At 40.1% G+C, this 25,080-nt stretch overlaps 1 protein-coding gene across 1 annotated transcript in view; it reads left to right on the forward strand.

Annotated features, from left to right (window-relative positions):
* Nucleotides 1–6,842: 6,842 nt before the first annotated feature.
* The window catches only part of Smp_203810 (uncharacterized protein), a gene marked incomplete at both ends in the record, with an annotated part of 25,726 nt that continues 7,488 nt past the window's right edge, over nt 6,843–25,080 (forward strand). Inside the window, 3 exons of the mRNA XM_018789746.1 lie at nt 6,843–6,852; nt 13,019–13,150; nt 19,256–19,415. Coding sequence (XP_018655158.1) covers nt 6,843–6,852; nt 13,019–13,150; nt 19,256–19,415 — 302 coding nt within the window. The remainder of the gene's footprint in view (nt 6,853–13,018; nt 13,151–19,255; nt 19,416–25,080) is intronic.

The following is a 25,080-nucleotide window of genomic DNA, read 5'->3' on the forward strand; positions in this document are numbered from 1 at the left end:
AAAAATCATTCAAACCATTCAAACTCTGCCCTGGGAGTAGAAGGAATAATTATGACGTCTCATGATGAAAGCCGAGTCCCTTCGGAAGTCATGAGGCCAATGCACCTTCTTACAACCAGAGCGACAATTTTTATAGGTACATGGAATGTCCGGACAACGTGGGAGACTAGAACAGTTTTCCAAATTGCTGCAGAAATGAGAAACTACAACCTGGAGGTGCTTGGAATCAGTGAAACACATTGGACGCAGGTTGGACAACAACGACCAGCCTCAAGAGAGCTTCTGTTATACTCCGACCATGAAGAAGAAAATGCCCCACATACACAAGGAGTGGCATTGATGCTGTCCAGAAAAGCACAAAATGCACTTATTGGATGGGAATCTCATGGACCCGAGATCATCAATGCCTCCTTCAAAACAAAGAGAGAGCATTACAATGAACGTCATCCAATGCTATGCGCTTACCAACGACTACGATGAAGACGCTAAAGACCAATTCTACGATAGGCTGCAGTCGATCTTCGAGAAGTGCCCAACAAAGGACCTGACCATTCTGATGGGAGATTTAAGTACCAAGGTTGGAATGGACAATGCCAGATATGAAGACATCATGGGACGACATGGACTGGGAGAAGGGCACAAAAATGGTGAGAGATTTGCAAACCTATGTACCTTCAATAAACTGGTCATAGGTGGCACCATATTCCCACAAAAACATACACAAAGCCACTTGGATTTCACCGGATCACACTACACAGAATCAAATCGACCACATCTACATCAAAAAAAGTTCAGAAGGAAGATGGGGGATGTGAGAACCAGAAGAGGAGCTGATATAGCATCAGATCATCATTTGCTGGTCGCCAAAATGAAATTAAAACTTAAGAAGCACTGAACAACAGGGTGGACAACATCACAGAAGTTTAATATGGCTTTTCTTCGGGATACTGACAAACTCAACAAATTCAACATAACCCTCAGCAACAGGTTCCAGGCCTTTCATGATCTACTCAATGGAGAGAGAACTACCATGGAGAGCAACTGGAAAAAGATAACAGGGGCAATCATTTCAACATGTCAGGAGGTTCTGGGCCAAAAGAAGCACCACCACAAGGAATGGATCACTGTTGATATACTGGATAAAATTGAAGAAAGGAGGAACAAGTAGGCATCAGTCAATACCAGCCGAACAAGAGCAGAAAAAGCCAAGGCACAAGCCGAATACACAGAGGCAAACAAACAAGTGAAGAGGAGCATCAGAACCGACAAACGTAAATATGTGAAAGATCAAGCAATGATGGCGGATAGGACTGCAAGAGGAGAAAACTTGAGACAACCGTACGACACGACAAAGAAACTCGCTGGAAATTACCGTGAACCTGAACAACCAGTGAAAATCAGGGAAGGCAAAGTAATCACCAACATTGAAGAACAATGAAACAGGTGGGTAGAACACTTCTAAGAACTCTTGAATCGACCAGCTCCACTGAACCCACCCAACATCGAAGCAGCACCCACAGACATCCCAATCGATGTTGGCCCACCAACAATCGAAGAGATCAGCATGGCCATCAGACAAATCAAGAGCGGCAAAACAGCAGGACCAGATAACATCCCGGCAGAGGCACTGAAAGCAAATGTAGCAGCAACTGCCAAGATACTCCACATCCTCTTCAGTAAGATTTGAGATGAAGAACAAGTACCGATAGACTGGAAAGAAGGACTTCTGATCAAAATACCAAATAAAGGAGTACTCAGCAGGTGCGATAACTACAGAGGCATCACTCTTCTCTCAATACCAGGAAAAGTCTTCAACAGAGTATTGTTAAACAGGATGAAGGATTCCGTGGACGTCCAACTTCGAGATCAACAAGCTGGATTTCGTAATGATAGATCGTGTACAGACCAAATCGCAACTCTACGTATCATTGTGGAACAATCGACCGAATGGAATTCATCACTCTACATCAACTTCATCGACTACGAGAAGGCATTTGATAGCGTGGACAGGAGGACACTATGGAGGCTTCTTCGACATTACGGCGTACCTGAGAAGATAATCAATATCATACGGAACTCCTATGATGGACTAAACTGCCGAATCGTCCACAGAGGACAACTCACCGACTCCTTCGAGGTAGAGACGCGTGTTAGGCAAGGTTTCTTACTCACACCTTTTCTATTTCTCCTGATGGTCGACTGGATCATGAAGACGTCAACATCTGGAGGAAATCACGGGATACAGTGGACAGGCAGGAGGCAGCTTGACGATTTAGAATTCGCAGATGATCTGGCTCTTCTATCACACACGCAACAACAAATGCAGGAGAAAACGACCAGTGTAGCAGCAGCCTCAACAGCAGTAGGTCTCAATATAAACAAAGGGAAAAGCAAGACTCTCCGATACAACACAGCATGCAACAATTGAATTACACTTGACAGAGAAGCTTTTGAGGATGTGAAAACCTTTACATATCTGGGCAGCATCATCGATGAACACAGTGGATATGATGCAGATGTGAGGGCGAGGATCGGCAAAGCAAGAGCAGCATATCTACAATTGAAGAACATCTGGAACTCAAAACAACTGTCAACCAACACCAAAGTCAGAAGTTTCGATACAATTGTCAAGACAGTTCTACTGTATGGGTCGGAGACGTGAAGAACTACGAAAGCTATCATCCAGAAGATACAGGTGTTTATTAACAGTTGTCTACGCAAGATACTTCGGATCCGATGGCCAGACACTAAGCAACAAGTTACCGTGGGAGACAACAGACCAGATTCCAGCGGAGGAAGAAGCGCTGGAAATGGATTGGACATACCTTGAGGAAATCACCTAATTGTGTCACAATAAAAGATTCATCTCATGCATAATTATTTCGTATAACTTCTGGTTAATAAATGAGTAAAACACTAGAACTAAGATGGTTGAAACCGATGCAGAAACGAAATGTGAAATATTAGGTGTTTGTGATAATTAAATTTGGACCATTTTTGACCAAAAAACCAAACAAGTAAGGTTCGGCAATTGAAATGAATGCGCGCTACGTTGTTTCACGTGGATTGATTTACTCATCATAATTAGTTGTATGAATTTATATAGCCTATAGGTATAATGAGATAAGACAATCTTGCAAACGCGCAAACAGTTTCAGATACGAAAATTTACAAGAATGAAAGTTCCTATCTAATAATGCAGATAAATGCGAAAATAAGCGCATGATGAAATAACTCGTTTACTCGTCATAGGTTCGTCCGGGTCATAATTAATCAAATCTAAAAAGCTAATACCCAGAGGCTTCTAAAGAGTAGAGATTTGAGATACAGAGGTCATTTGACTGGAACTCCATTACAGGTTACAAACAGCCAATATAAAGGCAGACAAATGGTTTCGTTATTCATCTAAAGAACCCCAGCTTATTAGGTTGCAGTCCTCATCATACCAAAAAACTGGAAATAACTCAACCATGGACTTCAAATTACTTCAAAATCACCTTACTTTTGACTCATCTTTATCCCTTGTGGCCTTAGCAACAGAGCATTTGCTGGTGTACTCCGAAAATAACGACAATCTCATGTTTCATGGAATAATCAACACTTGAAATATTTGCCTCGGAATATTACTACAGTTCCTTTCGTCTATTTTTTATGAACTGTAGGGTACTTCTTATAACGTTGAGGTTTCTTTTTATAACAGTCCTTTCACTTTTTACACGTATGTAGGACGTTAATTTACCTTAGACGAATACCTACACTAGATTCCCACCCAGTGTCTATTCTACAGGACTTCAACACAACTCAGATCAAGAACATGAGATTAGCCTGACTAGAACGTCAATATATTCCCACACCAAAATCCGACACGAGGAACGGTCAATCAATAACAGTCAATGTGTAATAAGAATAGGGGAATATATACAACACATATAACACCTGTCATCCTATCTAATGTCTGACTCAACAAAACAACCAATCATTGCCATTCTCGTTCACACATCACTATTCATTCAAAAGAGATTTGGGTTTACTCCGAGACTTCCGTAACCTGAACTAAGGTAGATTTTTCAGCCACATGTATCACCTAATATTAAACAATGATAGTCCATCTTCAGGACCTCAAGATGAACACCAATGAGTTTAGTGTATAGTAACTTGTTTCTTCAGATAAGTGATAGAATGATAAAAGTATTACATTCGCCCGTTTCGATAGGTTACCCGAAAAATCCGTTCACAGAACTGTAAAATGTTTTGAGTGAACTGAAATAGTCCTATGAATCACAGTTGGTCCTGGTTGGGTTAGGACTGTGACACGACACTATTGAGAAGTCGAATTTGAAACAGGTAGAGTGTAAATGTTTTGTGTTGTCATAAAAGAATTAGATACATATAACCAAATACTTAGTTGTGCAATATATTAATATATTAATTAATATATTAAGAATTGTTTATCGCGACAGTAAAGATTGATTGTTGGCGACATAATTTACATTGGCTAAATTCGTTATGGAAGCACAGTCCAAAAGTCATGCCATGGGTTCTCATTTAATTGTTACATGTTGTGGAGGATTTTGGGTGTCATTATTTGTCAACTATTAACAGCATTTTTTCCGTCACACGTCATTTTTCGTAATCTTTGTGCTTGTTACGTAGCGTTTATTCCAGTCTATTAGTAGCCTGACGTATTTCTTGCTCACAACTTGGGTGAGTGTTTAGTAAGCCTAATTTGGTTATTTGTAGCAATGCAAACTCAGGCAAGTGAAATTCTTCATTTATCAAGTCAAAGATAGACCGAAATCAGAGTTTCAGGCAAAATGAGCTCTAAAATCATTCACATATAACTCACCTCCCTAATTATAGTGGTGATGAGCATGAATGTTGGAAGTTGTTTATAAAATTTAGGTTGAAACAATTGAGCGTTAAACCATTTATGAATATTATATAACTTGCTAGTATGCAGCCGTAACGAGTTTTATCCGTTGTAAGTATCATTGTTTTCGACTGAACTAACATATTATTATGTAAGGTATCTAAGGAAATGAAATTATATGAGTAATAATTGACGTTGATATCCTTTTCTGCCCACTTTCTGAACATTTACAGGAATTGAGTATAACATTACTGTGAGTGCCACATAAATTAGCCAAATATTCTTGATAAGTAAGGCGATGCATGTTTGTTTTGAGCATGGTACCTAAAACATGTCGTAGTTAATACTAGTTTATGATGTGTCTGTTGTACGGTTAGCAAATCAATTTCTAGGCCACTGAGTCGACATTAACACCGTTGGATGCCGGCTCAGAGGTCTAGTGGTTAAGCGCTCGAGCACAAAATTGATAAATCCTGGGTTCGAATCTCGTGAGGCGGGATAGTGAATGCGCACTGTTGAGGGGTCCCACAATAGGACGAAACGACCGTCTAGAGCTTACAGGTTTTTTATGGTGGTCTAGCTCCAATGGACTCATGATCTCATCTATTAAAATTACCATATTTTCCATAAAACCCCTTCTGATATAAAGTGAATTTCTGTTAACAGAATCCAAAATCACTGACTGAATCATAAACATAGTTTCAATGCATGTTGAAGAGTAATATCTAAATAGTGCTTATCAGTTATTTCATTATCGTATGTAAATGGTGAATTGTTAATAGTGTTATGAACGTTGTGATCGGATTTTTCTCACATTTCATATTACTAATTGAAGTTTCTGAATCAGTTTATTTGGTGCATGCAGTTTGTTTGTTAACACCAAAAAACTAGATGAAATTCTGGGAGGGTTAGAAAATGAAGAGCATTGTTTACAACTAGTAAGACACTTATAGGTACATCCCGCCAGCTACCATTTCACTTACTTATTGAATTTGATACTGATGACGAAATTTAATAGTTTGTTTCATGATTGATTTGTTGTTTTTCAGAATTGCATGAAGCTGAGAAGGTCCCCATAGGTTTCCTGATATGTAATCTATGGCTTCTGTAATTTAACTGATGGTCTCAAACCTTTCTAATATTCAAGTTTATGCCGGTGAACAAATTTGCGAATTTCTGAATGTGAAATATTATGCAGAGAAGCAATTTACAGGTTGACGATAACTACTGTCACGTTTATTAATCTAATGAATTATGTAAATATAAATATAACAACTGTACAGTTGTTCTGCATTATAAATCTTGTTAGTATACATAATTGTAGACAAGCGTTAGAGAAACTACAGTCTTACCCTCTTGTCGATGATTCTCAAGTAAAAATTGGCTTCGTTGAGTCTGTACATACTATTGGCTTAGTCTGGGTAGTGAGATTGTTGTTATTATGGGAGTTGTGAGCGTTATCTATTTTTCATCGACTGCAGTGTCTAAGATTGTGATGAACTATACAGTTTATATTTCGCAATTGATCGAGCTCACGTGTAAGAGTTCGTCTTCATATGTATGCCAGTAGCATATGACGGCAAGGACATCGGCATGTCGAAATTTATCCACAATCCTGGTTACTTCTGCCCGCAATTCTTTTTGTTTCCAGAAAAACAGAACAGGACGCCCTCTGCAAAAATTTTCACCGAAAATGGGGAGAGTGGGAAGTTACGGAGCAACAATCAATCCAACGTGTGCACAAGACGGAGAGAGCTAAGTCGATATTCTTCGCAATGATTTTGTGGTTTCGCTGCAGCAAAAGACCACTTACATATTAGAAAAACAGGATATTCGTGCAACCCAACGGACACCCAACAGACCCCCAGCAATGGAAATACGGAATGACCACCTCTTGTTAGGTCGTTCAAGGTCGTCGAAACAGAACGGCGGGCGACTTTGAAAAGACTTGACTTTTTATACCGTTCCCGTTATGGATAAACGTGAGTTACCTTGTGGTTGTACATCCCCTGCATTCTTCTTTGTATCTTTGTATGAGCCCCAATCCTACTAAGCTCTACCATAGTTTCAGTATCTTCTTGCTTATCAGTGAAGTCGACTACACTGGGATAATTATAATTCACGTATTGATAATATCCTCCAAAATACTACGAATAGACTGTTTGACTTATGGAATACAAAAAATATATTAAGAAATGTCCCTGAAAATATTGGTGTTGACCAACTTGATTTTTTATGAGAATGCGTCGAACAATAACGGAATTCCGTCAACAAACAATTAATTTTTGTTGTGACCGACAAGTTTCTGTTATGTTTATTATTTTTACATGTTGATCAATTATTAAAAGAACAGTCATTTCCTGATAGAAAATCCTGTCGATCACTTCCTAAGACACGCAGTTTAGACGTGATCGGCAAAATAATGTAAAGGCCCTACTAATATCACGTAAATCGTTCCTATTTCTGGCATCATTCATAGCCAGTTGCAGGTTTATGTACTTAGCCTTGAGTTTCAGTTTTTGTTGATGTCATTAATGTCAAGTAGCCCAACGAACTGGAGTAAACTAAGTAGGCTCAAACAAAAGTGTTTGAAAGAAAAGTTACTTAACTGGTGATTCATCTCAACCTTTTCAAACTGCCTTTAAGTTCTAGGTGGGCGTTAAAATGTAACATATAATGATTGCCAAAGCACAGTAGAAAATGGTCAGTCTAGAATCCTTCGACGAAAATTAAAAATATCTAAAATTCTCTTCTAATTCACCGTACCCTTCTACTTTATTTGACTCATCAACTGTTAAGACTTCGTCTTCGCCCTCTTGGGGCAAGTTTGGTGAATTTTGTCAAAGCCCATGTTCCTCGTCTTTAGCTTGCATATGGGGTATGTCAAAAGAAGTTGATCTAATTGGTTCTTACTGGGTACTGGGTACTTTATGATAGTGAAACATGGCCGTTAAGAGCAGAGGATATTCGTAGGCTGCTAGTGTTCGATCATAGGTGTCTTCGAAGCATAGCTCGTATATCCTGGGACCAACGGGTAAGTAATGCAATTGTTAGGAAACGGGTAGTAGGTAAGGATGGAAAATCGATTGATGAAGTAGTGAAACTTCATCAGTTGAGATGGCTGGGACACATGTTACGTACTGTACGCGCGCGTTTCAAAAAGGGCAGTGACTTTCGTGCTTGTTGTGATTATCGTTGCTTTTGTGTATTTGTTGCATCAAAAGCATTCTTGGTCTACTTTAACTTGAATTTATTCAGTTAAGGTTTGAAATTTTATTGAAAACTTTGTCTCGTGGTTCCTTCTTTTGCATATACTCTGACACTTGTGTTATTATTGTGATCACATTGTGTTTTAAACCTAATCCGATTACAATGGTTGGCAGTGCATTCAAATGTGGACAGCCGAACTATTTGTTCCCCGTAGATGAAGGGATGCAGTGTGATGAATGCAGAAAGTGGTTTCACAAGATGTGTACCCGTCTCAGTCCAGCTGCATACAAAAGATGCTCTAAGCCTAACTCGCACTGGCTTTGTATGTTCTGCTGTACTAACAAGACGATATTAATCCAGGAGGCTATAAGCCTATTGGCTCTAGCCTGTAAAAAGAACGATAGTGGGTGCGCTAGTAACGCAAGTACTGACAGTGAAGACTGTGTCAGTGTTGTAAGTGCTGTTACAAAACGCGCTAAACAACCTACTCTAATTAATGACAAAGTGAAACTTCCGTTACAACAAACGAGGAGTAAATCACCACATAGTATTGACATGAGTAATCATGCATCTTCAGTAGAAATTGAGGACCTGGATAGAACCGTCACCGTCCCCAATAGTCCCGATGCAGCTGTCCTGAATGACGAAAAATGGACCACAGTAAGGAGGAAAAGAAAAGGAAAAAGAGCTAAAGATAAAGCACACTTGGTTGACAAGTCATTGAGGAACTCGCAGTCTGAGTCACTCAATGCACTATCGCACTCTGATAGAACGGCAGAACATCATCCTAGTGCGACTGAGAGGAATTTAATATCATCGAATATTATTGTGAGTAAATTGCCAGAGTCTAACGATCCAGATCCTAAGGTTAGACACACCCATGACTTAGAGAGGCTCGGAGAATATATCCGTAGCATATTACCAGATAACACTAAAGGTGTTCAGGTCAAAAAATTAGTTAGAATAGGTAAAAGGGCCGATGACAGTGTTCTACCCCAACCGTGTAGACTCCTTAAGGTAATCTTAGGGTCGGAGAAACAACGTGATCTTCTGTTAAGTAACGCTCGAAGTCACGACAACTCTGACATTCGAATTAGACAGGATGTGTCTCTTGAAGATAGAATAAAAAAAAGACGGCACTAGCTGAACTAGAAATCCGTCGACAAAACGGTGAAGAAAATCTCCGATTAGTGGGTTTTTGAATAGTCAGGTCTTGGAAGCGAATGCTACCAAGGCCTGTGTGGATAGGTCGTTCTCCCTAGGAGTTTTATATGCCAACGCCCGTAGTCTAAGACATAAATTCTACGAGCTAGGAGCATTAGTGGACAAATTAAGGCCACTAATTGTAGCTGCGACGGAAACGTGGTTAGTCCATGACTTCGATATCACCCCAGAATTATCCGGATATCATTGTTTAAGAAGTGATAGACATAGATGCAGGAAAGGAGGTGGCGTCCTTCTATACATAGCCAATAGTATAAATATCCGCTCCTCCGTTTGCGAATCCCATGATAGTGGAACTAGTGAAGTCATTAGCTGTGAGCTCACTGTCGGATGTTGTACATTTGCACTCGGTGTCATATATCGCAGCCCAATCTGCTTAGCTGATGACTTTATTTTAGAGCACATTCGGCTATGGAGTGCAAATAACAGATGCTTGATATTAGGAGACTTTAATGCACCTGACATTAGTTGGACTGAGATGACCACGAAATGCTCTATAAACTCATTTGATAGCAGGCTCTTGGAAACAGTAATGGAACATGCATTAGTACAGCATGTATCCAAACCTACACGTTTTGGTGTAAACCAAGGTTCTTCTCTGTTGGACTTGGTAATTACCCATGAGACTGAGGATATTGCCAACCTAAATATTCTTCCCCCGTTAGTAAATAGCGATCACGCTGTTTTATCATTCACGTTTAGAGCTAGCGACATGATATACGATCAGATTAAGCCTCACCCAAACATATGGAGAGCTAATATACCAGCCATTCAGGACTGTGCTACTAAGATAGATTGGTCGGTAGATACTAGCTCATCAGTTGACGAGGCGTGGTCTGTATTTAAAGGCAAGTTTAGTGCAGTCACGTCCCCGTTCATACCATACTTGGTACCACGTAGACCGAACGATAGTCCACCGTGGATAAATAAAGAAGTTAAGAAACTTCTTAGGCGTAGGAAAAAACACTGGAACATGTTCATCTCTACTGGCTTAGAACAGTACAGATCCAGTTATTGTAAGATTAGAAATACTTGTAAAGCGTTAATTAGTAGGACTAGACGGTCATACGAAAAACAATTGGTTAGGGATTGCAAACATAGTCCAAAACGGTTATTCTCGTAAATAAAGAGGCGAACTCAGAGAAGTGATGGAATCCCATCACTTTTGGTATAAGAAAATCTGTTAAGTTTGGCAAGAAATGATACCGAAAAAGTGGAAGCTTTCTCGGAATATTTCAGTAAAGTTTTTTCTACCAATAATGAGGAACGATCACCTATTCATTGTGATTGTGGCGACTTGTTGATGGACCCTGTAGTTATTAAGAAACTGTTTTAAGGCTACTTCAGCATCTCAAACCTGATAAGTCTAGTGGTCCTGATGATATTCATCCAAGGATCATGAAAGCCCTCTCAGATGTTATTGCTGAACCCTTAGAGATACTGTTTGATATGTCCCTGCGGCAGTCCAAATTGCCCAGAGACTGGAAAGACGCAATAATCAGTTCGGTGTATAAGGCTGGGAGTAGAGATTTAGTTAGTAACTATCGACCCGTCAGCTTAACTAGTGCAGTTGTAAAACTAATGAAAAAAATTATTAGGATGGCTGTTATAAACTACGTGGAAAGACATGATCTTTTGTCCAAGGAACAACATGGTTTTCGAAAAGGTCTATCATGTTTGACAAATCTTCTCATTGCAAGAGAAGCTTGGGCTGAGGCAAAAGATCGCAATATTCCTGTAGATGTCATTTTCATAGATTTAAGTAAAGCCTTTGATAAGGTTTCCCATTCTAGTCTTAAATTAAAACTGGAAAGTTTTGGAATTCATTATGCAGTCATAGACTGGATAAGTGACTTTCTTCATGGAAGGAGACAAAGGGTAAGAGTAAATGGGGCTCTCTCATCGTGGGAACTAGTAAAAAGTGGAGTCCCCCAAGGCACAATTTTAGGTCCTCTTCTCTTTTTACTTTATATAAATGAATTACCAGCTATAGCTAAGTCATCCGTCCTACTATTCGCCGATGACATTAAGATTTGGAGACCCATATATAGCATGTCAGACAGAATAGTTTTACAGGAAGATCTTAACTCATAAGTGGCATGGATGAACGGGTGGTCACTAGAAGTAAACCCCGATAAAAGTGTAGTTATGCAATTAAATAACTACGATGATTCGTATCACTACACAATATGTGGACTAGTGTTGCCCAAAGTAAGAAACTATAAAGATTTAGGAGTCATACTAAGTAATGACCTCAAAACAACCAGTCACTGTAAGGCTGCTGTTGCAAAAGGCTATAGGGTATTATAGTCTATTCGTAGATCTTTCCGGTATCTGGATGGGGAAATGTTTAGATTATTATACCCAACTTTCGTACGGCCACATTTGGAATATGGGATTCAAGCAGCGAGTCCTTGTTTCAAATATGAGGCGGATATGTTGGAACGAGTCCAACGCCGCGGGACAAAAATGGTAAAAGGCCTGTCGGACCTATCTTATGAAGACAGACTGAGACACCTCAACTTATTTCCGTTATCTTACCGGCGAATACGGGGTGATCTAATATTGGCATATCGTATCCTGAACGATGACCTTGGTACTAACATGTCCTATCTTTTCCTCCCGTCTAGGGCTGGTCATTTGAGAGGACATTCAAAGAAAGTCCAAAAACCGAGATAAAATCGTCTACGTCTGGAGTTTCGTTTCTCGCACCGAGTAGCGAATTACTGGAATTCTCTACCAGAACACGTAATATCAGCACCTTCTGTTGATATATTCAAGACGAGATTGGACCTCCACAGTGTAACAAACTGCAAGGATTAAAATAGGTCACTAGACCTATCCTTATTACTGAAGACTGAAGACTATATATCCAACCACCGACGTGCAATGCTTTATGGTGTAGGAGTAGGTTGGAAGAAAGCTAGGGGCGGCCAGACCAAAACGTGGCACAAATCCATGAAGTCGCTGACAAGTGAACTGAGTCATGTTGGTAGGTGTAGACTACCTGGTTGGGATCCGCGAGATGATAACAATCGATGGTTAGAGACCTTGAATGACACGGCTCAAAATAGTTTGCAATGGCGAAGGTGCATCCACTCTTTGTGTTCTACCAAGTTCTAATTCTCTGAATTCCTCATGTCCCTATCCTTTTTCTCTTTCCAAATTTATTTCACTGTATTATACTCCTTTAATCACATCTTCAAACCCTAATCTTTCACATAATGCTTATACTCTTACTATCTCTACCACTATGGGATTTGAATCGATAACTGCATCTTTGTGCTAATGTGGTATGGCAACTCGAACTGATGTACGTACGTACAAAGTTCTAGGTTGTGACTGACTGACTGACTACTGGGTTCAAGATTGGCTTATATCACATCCTTATCCGTATTGTTATCGCCTACATCAACTCGATTTTTTGTTAACATGCCGAAAATATCGGTAACAGTGTATTTAATTGTAAGAAAGAGACATGAATCAAAATTCTTGATAGAAATCCATCTACAAAATTTCGTCCATTTTTACTGCAGTAATTAAAAATTACATTTAAAAAAAGATTACATATATCAGTCAGTTGTAAAAACTAAGCATCTGGAGTATGTTTCACTTGAAAAGTATCACCCTTCTAGGTAGTAAATGAGAACGAAAGATAAGGACTCTCGTTTCCAGTGATATTCAGCTAGATATATTTTTATTTTTATCCTTCAGCTCCTCCTCCTTACTCTCCTCCAACTGCGCCTTATCCAATTCAAGACCCATGTCCTTATCCCTCGTATCCACAAATGAACCAACCAGGCAATATTCAATTTTTCGGATCTGGCTACCAACCTGCACCACCAAGCAAGTATTATTATTTATTTATTTGTTATTTGTTACGGTGTTGGAATGCCCATACATTATTATAAGTTAGTTTCGTAGATTGATGGATGTTATGAATCTCCTGTTTAGTAATATGTTTTGAATAGAGAAATCTTGAACAGATAGTCACTTTTATAAGTACTTCTTAATCGTACTTGCTTTCTTAATGAGGCAGTTAGTCCTGCGAATAATGATGACCCAATGGGGCTGGATTATTCGTTCAGTAAGGTCCTAACTTGCCAACCAAATCAAAGAAGTGGTAAGACCACAAACACCAAGGACTGATTCCCATTGCCAATTGTCCTGTGTTTCAGTGACAATAGGGTGTCTGTCACGGGTACCTAGAATCTAAAAGTAGTCCATCTATTACCTCTTGGATTTTGGTCGTTGGTAATAAGGTCAGAAAGGTATGGTGTTAACACAACAAAGACCACTCACAGAAACACTGTGTATAGACGTTTCCAAACTGTTGTTACTTGAACACCATTGTCTTCCTTTCAGGCCCCGATGACCTTCAATCTAAAGATAATGTTATCATTCCCCTCAAAAAGAAACATTTACACGATGTAGGGAACCAGGAAATGTTAATGGACCACACACCACTAGCATTCGACTTAATTTTGATGACAGTCAAAGCTCCTTCCTTACTAGTACCTATTCTTTTCCACTAACTAGCTGAATTAGCATGTAGCTCTTCTAGGGCTACTGCTGGACCCATGCCTACACAAAGGAGGAGGGTTGCGTATGGGGTCGCCATACTCATCCCGTAGGAAACAACCTCGCTGAAAGAACTCTAACCACCGTAAACAAATTAAATCACTTAAGTTCCGTCCTGAGAGTTAAACGATTTTCATCCAGAAGAACTATAGCGACTCATAGTGAAAGCTGAGATTCTTCCGAAGTCACGAGGTCGATGCCCCTTCTGACAACCAGAGCAACAGTTAATATAGGTACATGGAATGTTCAGACAATGTGGAAGACTTGAAAGAACTAAACAAATAGCGGCGTAAATGAGGAGATACACCCTGGAATACGTGGAACTCATTGGATCAAAGCTGGACAGAAAAGGTTAAATTCGGAAGAGATACTGCTGTACTCTGGTCACGGAAAAGGAAATGCTCCATACACACAAGTTGTACCGATGCTATCTAAATAAGCACGAAAAGCACTTATGGGATGGGAATCTCATAGATCCAGAGTCATTAGAGCATCCTTCAAAACAAGGAGGAATGGGATTACAACGAATATTATCCAATGTTATGCACCCACCAATGGTAACAATGAAGACAATAAAGGTCGGTTTTACTAGACGCTGCAGTCGGTCGTAGAGAAGTGCTCGGGAAGGGAACTGGCCATCCTGACCTAGCAACGACAGCGGAAAAAGCTGCAACAGAAGGAGTTATGAGACGACTATATGACTCAACGAAAAAACTAGCAAGGAAATATGGTAAACCAGAGAGACAAGTCAAAGACAAAGAACGTAAACCAATCACTGAGATTGAAGAACAGAGAAACAGATGGGTAGAACACTTTGAGGAACTCTTGAAAAGACCAGCTCCATTGGATTGACCAAACGTCGAAACACCGCACACAGACCTTCCTATGACTGTTACTTCACCAACGATCAGAGAAATCAGGATAGCCATCAGACAAATCAGGAGTGGGAAAGCAGCAGGACCTGACAATATACCACCAACTGCAAATATGCTCCACGTTCTACTCAGGAAGAGTGGTTGAGAAAATCGTCAACATCATCCGGAATTCACACGACGGACTACACTGCAAAGACTACACTTGCATGAAGGACAACTGACAGATGCATTTCAGTTGAAGATTTGTGTCAGGTAAGGCTGCTTGCTCTCACCCTTTCCCCTTCATTTAATAGTTAATTGGATTCTGAAGACCTTCAAATTTCAAGAAAGCACGGAACACAGTGGAGAGCTTTGATGCAACCAGACGATTTGAACTTTGCAGATGACCTAGCCTTTCTGTCTCATTCACACCAATAAATGCAGGCCAATACAACCAGTGTAGCAGAAGTCTCTGCATCAATAGGCCTCAACAAACACAAAGGAAAAAGCAACATCCTCAAGTACAACACGGAGAACACCAACCCAGTCACAATTAATGGAGAAACTCTGGAAGAGGTGGAGACTTACACGCACTCATCTGGGCAGCATCATAGATGAACAAGGAGGATCCGATGCAGACGTAAAGGAAAGGGTTGGCAAAGCAAATACATCATTCCTACAGTTGAAGAACATGTAGAACTCAAAACGACTGTCAACCAATATCAAAGTCACAATCTTCAATACGAACACCAAGACAGTTTTACTCTATGGAGCTGAAACTTAGAGAACTGTTACAATTATCATAAAAAAGGTACAAGTACTCATAAACAATTGTCTATGCAAGACACTCAATGTTCGTTGACCGGATGCCATCTGCATCAACCTACTGTGGGAGAAAACAAACCATCTTCCAAATGAAGAGGAAATTAGGCAAAGACGTTGGAAGTGGATAGAACATACATTGAGTAAATCATTGAAATGAATCACGAAGCAAGCTCTAACTTGGAATCCTGATAGTAAATAGGGAAGAGGAAGTTCAAAGGACACACCGTGTAGAGAATTGGAAGCGGACATCTAAAGGATGAACAACAACTAGGAACAACTGGAAAGGATTATCCAGGACAGATTTCGATGGAGAATGCTGGTGGGCGGTCTATACTCCTTGATGAGTGGTAACAGGATTAAGTAAGTAATTATCAGGAAAGAAACTTATGCAATTGGTGTATATAACTTATTGTTTTGAACAAATTAATATGTATTTTACAAATTATATATTTTTTGATCTGTTTCACCCTTTGTATAATAGTGTATTCTGTGATTTTCTGCAGGTAAAATGGCTAAATTCATTAAAGCATTTTCTAGAAAAATGTATTTATTTAAAGCAGAAAAAATACTTTGTGACTTTCCCTGTAGAATATAGACTTATTTTTCGTTTTTAATTTTCACTTGACTTTCTGTAGAGTATTCAACATATTCAACGAAAATTCTAAAGGAAGTGTTTGATGTCTTCAAATATTCAAACATTTTTTTCCCCTGAATAGACTAGTTTTCATATTTTCAAAGTATAAGTGGATGAGGAAAATCAAATAAAAAAGGGAATGTATACATAGTATTCAATTTTTTCTAATAAATATTAATATGAAAATTAGTCGTGAACCCAATTATTATTATTATTTAAACATAAATATTGGTACAAGGGGGCACCAGATATATATGCGTCACACAAATCTCATTTGATTTGTGTGAGGGCTGTGATACTGCGCGGGTGCCCAAACTGAAGCAGGTAGTTTTCGTAGGCGGCCACACCCGAAGCCTTTGACCTAAAGGTCTGATCCACAAGGCAGTGGAGCATCCTGAGGAGATACAGTCCCATGGTAGCCAGTGACCAACGATTGATTCATACGCCATTTGTTCCCTCAGGATACTGGAGCCCATGTGCACCACTGGTTTGGAATCAGGGTTTTCCGACTCCCCCATGTGGATTTTCCGTGTCCACTAATCCGGTTAAAGCGTCGGACATTCGTTTTTCGTCCTCTCAATTTCGTAAACAACACCCATGCCATGAGAAGACATTGAGTAGAACTTTCCTGGAAGAGGCTATATACGCGTGGCTGTGTGGGAGCATTTCGAGAGGGACGGTGGCCCCTCACCACTCTCGGCCGTACCAGGGCATTCGGGGACATGGTTGTCATTAGTTATATAATATTTTATGGACTGAGGGGAATTTTAAAGTGAAAAAGACAATTTTATAATCCTTGGAAGCATCTAGTACTGTACAGAAACTTACATATTGAACTGGTAAATGATTAATCATTCATTTAATCAGCTGTTTTTAGTTTGATCGTACTTCATAGGCATTTGTGATTAATTGATGCAAAATAAAAACACAAGATACATTTGCTTATAGAATATATTTTACTTCAAATTACTGAATTTCAGTTAGATATGGATTATGTAAATACTTTCGGTCTATCTACTACTGAGTTATCGCCAGTTAACTGTCTAGTTTTACCAAGTCTTTTGATTCGTGAGTCATTTGGGTTTTGAAGTTGATTCTTTCGTAAGAAACCACAATATGCTGATTTTCATAACCTCAAAGCTGTCCATTTGTAATGAAGTCCATTATTTTTCAACAGTATCCCCTCAACTGGTCGTGAATTTATCATGTATTAAAATTTTTTTTGACCACAAACAAACCTACATACTGAACTACTATCCATAATGATCATATATAATCGAGAATAAATTATTTGTATTACTGTATCCCAGCTCTAGCGACGGGGAAAAGGTAAATTCTATCATTTGACAATTTGGGAGTAGATTCATGTGTTGAGATGATCAGTCTCCTTCTTTAAATGATACTTTTATTCAACGTTATCGTTTTGTTTCCACATAATTTACTAACTCAGCAGTGTTTCTCAAGATTTATGAGAACAAAATGATCCGAAGCGTGCCATTATTTTCTAAAATGTAAGAGGCGATAAAAGTTCGTAAAATTTATTGGTAACTAAACCTATTTCTATCAGTTTATTCGTACTATGCTCCAGGTGAGCTTCATGATTATAGATATCAGGATTTAAATAAACTGATATCCAACTTTACTCCTTTGTTGTCATTTATCATTTATCTCTGCTCCTTCTAGAATGGAGAGCGTTAAAGTGGAATTAAGTCCACCCTTTGTGCCCAACTAACATCTTAGTATGACTAATAATGCTTAAAGATATAAAATTCACTTGTCAAACTCTACTGTTTTTCACTGTTCACTACTGTTTTCGTATTGATTCCTATGGTCTGGATACCATGTGGCTACTACTTACTACAAATTGTTTTCGGATTTCCTTGATTTCTGTTACCTACACAAACTCAGTCATTGTACAGATAATGTCGGTCTAGTTTTTAGGTTTTTTATTTATTATTAGCGAATCATCTGTATCTAAGTTCCCTGCACATGGTCAATCGTTTTATCGTGAGTAAAAGTGTCTACTGCAATTACTGTAATCAAAACAAAAATACTCCTTACTGCCTTTCATACCACTAGTGTCAGTCATCCCAAAGATAAAACTTTTTTAAGAATAGGAAGACTGATTACCATACACATTTATCTACGGAGCGTCTAGCTTTTCTTCATTTCATTTGTAATGCTTTTTAAACAACCGTATTCGTTGAAATTCCGGGCAAAAGAAAAGTAATCCTCCAGCTTTTATTCCATGAAGCTTTTTGTTCTAAATAAGTGGTAATTTGATCATTCAGTTTTTATTATCATTATTCAGACGTATTTTAAGGTTCCAAGCACGGTGTTTTCTTGAAATATTTAAACTAATCTGTGGAGTTGCACAAAACGTCACATAGTGCAAAATGTCATCCAAGTTTATCCACCGAAACCGTCGAAACCATTTTTGATAAGTCTTAAGTGGTGTCGGTGGTAAATTAATTGATAGGATTGTGAACTAGCATTATGTAAAATATCACTGGGTTAAAAATGAAGTAAAACAAAATAAGTCTTTAAATATCGTGGTAAAAATATGACACATTCTTTGTTTCACATTTACCCACTGATCTGATCAGCATCGAAAATCTGTGAAACTCCCCGACAGTGCTTCTAACAATATTTGAATTAGTGGTTAAAGATGATATATAACGTGGCTTAAAATTTGTCACAGAAATGCTAATACACTTAGTTTTTCGTAAATAATAGCGTTCCTTTGATTTTCTTATACTATCTTAAAACACACAAAGTCTATTCTATAATGTTTTATCCATGGAGTGCACTTACCATAGCTGAATCAACTATATATTTATAGCTGATACAGAATGTCATCCACCAAAAGCATACCAAAATCGACAAAAATAACGAAATGCATTTCAGCTGATTGTGATGAATATTTAAGTTATATCTCATATTTTGCATGGAATTTACTTTGAAAACTAAGGTAGCATAAATAAGTGCTACCATTGATTCTGTGTTGTATTCTCATACTACAGTAAACTAATTGTTATCTTTTCTTATCTATCTTAGCCACAGTGATTGTTCATCAACCGACAGTGACCGCAACTGCATACCACCGACATCCTGTTGGTATTACTTGTCCCTTTTGCCATAACTCTGGTATTACAAGGGTTAGGTTAGAATCCGGATGCTTGCCGTGGTTGTTATGTGGAATCCTCTGCTTCTTCGGGTGGGTTCATATTATCTATTTTATTCGGATGAAATCAGACAGACGAGCAAATTTTTTATTTATATCGACCTTTTTTCATTGTTTTTATAAAATCTTGTTACCACTTTATAGCCATCTTATTGACTTCAGATGCACGTGATATCTGAATAATCAAATACATAACAGAAGTATTAGGTTGTCGAATACCCTATCCATACTAAAATTGTGAAGCTCCCTTCCAGTTTAAGTGTTCTTTGACTACTGGAAAATTACATCTTTTTCCATAAAAATGGGAAGATAAAAACTGGATGTTTAACCTTAAAAACAAACTGGTGAGGATTGTGGTTTGTTTCAAAAATTTAAAAGAAGTGAGGATCACATTCCACCATCTTCAGCCTCATCTGGCAGAGTATGGGAAAATTCCTAATGACGCGGAATCGAAATTCTTGACACTTGTATCATGTGGTGATAGCTGTATCCAGTCATATACATCTTCACAGTATTATTCGTGTATGACGGAACCATTGAACTAGTAGTGCTGTGGTTAGACCTTTATCGCTAGTTAGAAATATCAAGTGTGTCAATCATACATCATTCATTACCGGGGTAATTGCGCCTCTTCAGCCATTGGCTACACTGACGCGCTATGCTGGATAGTGTAAGAGAAGGTTAAACTTGGTGGTGGTTCAACCAAAAAACAGGATAAATTTAAGCAGTTTCCAACTATTGACTTAGATCACATAAGACAGATCTAAGGTGACATAGTTCAACATCGGTCCTTGTGGTGCAAATACATTCACTATATATATATATATATATATATATATATATATATATATATATATATATATATATATATATATATATATATATATATACGTCTGTTACCCCTAGTCAAGAAGCATAAGCCGTCCACCAGCATTCTCCATCGAACTCTGTCCTGGATAATCCTTTCCAGCTGTTCCTAGTTGCTGTTCATCCTTTATATGTCCGCTCCCAATTCTCGACACACTGTGTTCTTTGGATTTCCTCTTTCCTATTCCCCTTCAAAGATTCCAAGTTAGGGCTTGCTTCGTGATTCAGCTCGATGGTTTCCACAATGCATATCCTATCCACTTCCAACGTCTTTTCCTAATTTCCTCTTCTTTTGGAAGATGGTTTGTTTTCTCCCACAGTAGGTTGATGCAGATGGCATCCGGTCAACGAACATTGACTGTCTTGCGTCAGTCAGTCACAACCTAGAACTTTGTACGTACGTACATCAGTTCGAGTTGCCATACCACATTAGCACAAAGATGCAGTTATCGATTCAAATCCCATAGTGGTAGAGATAGTAAGAGTATAAGCATTATGTGAAAGATTAGGGTTTGAAGATGTGATTAAAGGAGTATAATACAGTGAAATAAATTTGGAAAGAGAAAAAGGATAGGGACATGAGGAATTCAGAGAATTAGAACTTGGTAGAACACAAAGAGTGGATGCACCTTCGCCATTGCAAACTATTTTGAGCCGTGTCATTCAAGGTCTCTAACCATCGATTGTTATCATCTCGCGGATCCCAACCAGGTAGTCTACACCTACCAACATGACTCAGTTCACTTGTCAGCGACTTCATGGATTTGTGCCACGTTTTGGTCTGGCCGCCCCTAGCTTTCTTCCAACCTACTCCTACACCATAAAGCATTGCACGTCGGTGGTTGGACATACGTAACATGTGTCCCAGCCATCTCAACTGATGAAGTTTCACTACTTCATCAATCGATTTTCCATCCTTACCTACTACCCGTTTCCTAACAATTGCATTACTTAGCCATTGGTCCCAGGATATACGAGCTATGCTTCGAAGACACCTATGATCGAACACTAGCAGCCTACGAATATCCTCTACTCTTAACGGCCATGTTTCACTGCCGTAAAGTAGGACGGAGTGTCTTGCGTAGACTATTGTTTATGAGTACTTGTACCTTTTTGATGATAATTGTGACAGTTCTCTAAGTTTCAGCTCCATAGAGTAAAACTGTCTTGGTATTCGTATTGAAGATTGTGACTTTACTTATTTATTTATTTAAACACATAAACATTGATACAAGGGGGCACCAGATATATATGCGCCACACAAAACAATGAGAATGGAAAGAGGAAAGGGACAAGATGCATATATAAACAAAAAATAAGAGTAATGATGGGGAAACTGAAATTTACAACCAGAAGAACTATTTCAGTTAAGGAAGTTATGACCACTCTTTATGAAGAAAGTTAAAGAAGGTTGCAGCAGGATCGCCACTGGCTTCTATTCTGAGCCATATCTGATAACGTCTCTAGCCACTGTGTTGCACCATCTCTTGGACCCCAGCCAGGGAGTCGTGAAGGACCGACAGAAGCCAATCATGTGCAGCTTTTCGTACCACAACACCATGTCGTATACTGACCACCTCTCCGCCTTTTCCAACCAGTCCTAGCGTCGGCAATTAATGCACGACGAGGAATTTTCTGGGACGACATTCGTAGAACGTGTCCAAACCACCGAAGTCGATGTTTCAAGATAGTGACACAAATTGGATTGTCGTCTCTGCGCCCGAACACACGATGCCGAACCTCTGCATTACTAACATGGTGTTACCACTGGATATCGGCAATCCTTCGGAGACAACGATGATCGAACACAGAGAGACTTCTAACATCCTCAACTCGGAGAGGCCAGATTTCACAAGCATAGAGCAAACCTGCTCTCACCGACGCGTTGTAGATCCGACCTTCTACAGCCAGACTAACATCACGATGGTGCCAAAGGTGGCCCAGATTGGCATAAGCCGCTCTGGCTTTCAATATACGTTAACCGATCTCATCAATCATGCCACCACCAGCACTTATGCAGTTACCTAGATACACGAACTTCTCGACTACTTCAATCTACTCACCACCCAGGGTGAGTACAGAATTAGAATGCTACCAGTCTTGTAGGAGTACTTTGCACTCGGAGGGTGCAAAGCACATACCGTACTTGCGGACACTGATTGCCAACTGATTAGGAGCGGATTGCATGCCTTGTGCATTATCGCACAGTAAGACAATATCATCCGCATACTCAAGGTCGAGAAGTCTTTCTCCAGGCAGCAGATCCACACCGCCATCCATCAGAGCTGTTTCCAGAACGTCATCGATGGTAAAGTTGAAGAGGAATGGTGATATTGGGCAACCCTGCCTAACCCCACTGCTTGAATGGAACAATGGAGAGAGGTGGTTGTATGCCCTCACTCTGCCTCCCGACCATTGCTGCTACCTTGACGTGGCGGTCGGGCTTGCCTATCATGAACCAGTCGAGCTATACTGGCTGGAGCAATCGTTCCTCAAGGTCCTACCATGCCAGACAGGTCGGTTGAAAAGCGGTAAGACTAAAAGCAGCAAACCCAAGGTCCGAAGGCGAAGTCGTACTGCTGACTGTACAGAGGTGTGATGGCAGTAAGGTGTTTCCTTCAGACAGCCAGCATAACAGCGATGCTACCTTCCCGCAAGGAGGGGTGGGGTTAGAAAAGGTCGATCCTAAAATTGCACACCTCGCCTTATCCCACGGATATCCGTCTCCGTTGGTAAGGTCCCAACAAGCACGGAGCTAACACAAAAATTACCCACGGAAAGGTCGTGTGTGAGCGACCTCAAGCAGTTGTCCCTTGGGCACTGCGGTCACGCTCTCAGGTCATTAAGACCATTTCTAACCCAAGTTCCTTTTCAGGTACCTCTGGAAGAACCCTTCCACGGTGTGGGCAAACGGAAAGTGATAACTGCCCTCATACCTCTAACAGCACTCAAGATCACTGTATCCATAATCAATCCTCTTCTTCAATTCCTAATCACTCTGCCTGGGGTGTTTGTATATAGGGCCTTTATGATGTTAATAAACTTCTCAGGCACACCCTTCTTCAATAGACAATCCCAGAGAGCAGTCCTGTCCAACGAATCGAAGGCAGTCCTAGTATCAAATAACATTACGATTGTTGGCATGTGCTAAGTATGATGGCGTTCTAACATCTGGCGGAGGGTGAAGATATGGTCGATTCATCCTCGACTAGAACGAAAACCAGCCTGCTCCTCTCGAGTCAATCATTCTCGGGTTTTAAACAATCTACGAAGTATGACAGAAGCCAGTAGTTTGTACGCAATCGGAAGTAGACTAATCTCCCGATAGTTGTTACAGAAACGACGTGAACCCTTTTTAAAGATAGGGACAACTATTGACTCATTCCATGACGTTGGAACACTCTCTAGCTCCCAAAGCCTTGTAAAGAACGCAGTCGATTCCTTAGTCAGAAAGTCACCACCATCTTTAAAAAGGCCGGAGGTGAGTCATTTGGGCACGGTGATTTGTAGCGTTTCAAGAGTTGGAGTTCCTTGCGGACTTCCGCCTCATTTGGTGGATCAGTCGTCACCGACATGGAGAGCAGGACAGTCTGGCCGATGTTGCTGAAGCAGCAGGCCAGTTGAACTCCCTTTCAAAGAATCCTTCCCATCGTCCAAGACGTCGATAGATGTTAGTGATTGGCATCCCGTCATCCTCACAGATTGTTTCACTCACACCAGACTTCTTGCTGCCAGTGGCTCAGATGAGTTGGAAGAGCTTCCGGCAGTTACTAGATGCAGCTGCTGCTTCCAACTCATTGGTACGCTCCGACCATCAGGCTTCTCGGTTCTTGCGCAAGCTTTGCCCAATTTCATTGCGTAACAGCCTTTGTTTGTGGTCAAACTCAAGGTCACCCGGAGTAGACCGACAGGCTTCGATGAGTTACAAGGAGCCTGAAGAAACTTAGTGCTTATAAGCGAGACGTTTCGCGAAGCCACAAGCGACTTTACTCACCATTTTCATGGCGTCATACAGTCACAACCAATGCTCATCCATATTTTTCGGTGGGATGGTAGCTAGCCTAGAAGCTAGCTCGGTTCGACACTTACTTGCAATAGAAGTTACAACCAATTCACTGACATCAATCCGTTGATGACGACCAATTCGTAGGCCCCTACAAAATAAGATGAGATTGGCGCAGACCAAGGAATGATCAGAGTCCAGATAGGTACTCCAAAAGTAGCGGCAGTCTTGTACACAACCACACCAGCGGTAGCTGATCGCGATGTGATCAGTCTGAGTCCAGGCTTGGGATGCAGAGGGAGGACGCCAGGTGGCACACCGGCGATGACTGTGCCGGAAGTTAGTGCTAGCCAGAAACAGGTTGTAGTCTATGTAAAGTTGCAGTAGACGGTCCGCGTTATCTGTCCTGCGACGAAAAAGTTCCCATCAACCAACTTAATGACTCTCTTCGGTGGCTAGACGCTCGACCTGTGCATTCAAGTCTCCGGCTAGTACTACAATATCTGTCGGGTGCACTTTCTAGAGAAGAACAATTAACTGGTGGTAGAATTCATCCTTGATTGCATCCGGGCTGCAATCTGTCGGAGCATATGCGGAGATAACAAAAAGACATCATTTCCCACGCTGATTTCTTCTCACTTTGATGGAGCTTTCTAATCTATCAGCACATAACCGACTGTTAATAGGGATCGAATCGATTAGCGCTACCTCAGCTCTAGTGCTTAGTGCGACACCAACACCAGCAAGATCAGACGAAGATGCCACAGGGTCCTCGGATTAACGCACGTAAAACAAGCCTTTTGAAGCGACAGATGGAGAGCAAATTTG

This window comes from Schistosoma mansoni, chromosome W, assembly GCF_000237925.1.
Source record: "Schistosoma mansoni strain Puerto Rico chromosome W, complete genome".
Classification (NCBI taxonomy): Eukaryota; Metazoa; Platyhelminthes; class Trematoda; order Strigeidida; family Schistosomatidae; genus Schistosoma; species Schistosoma mansoni.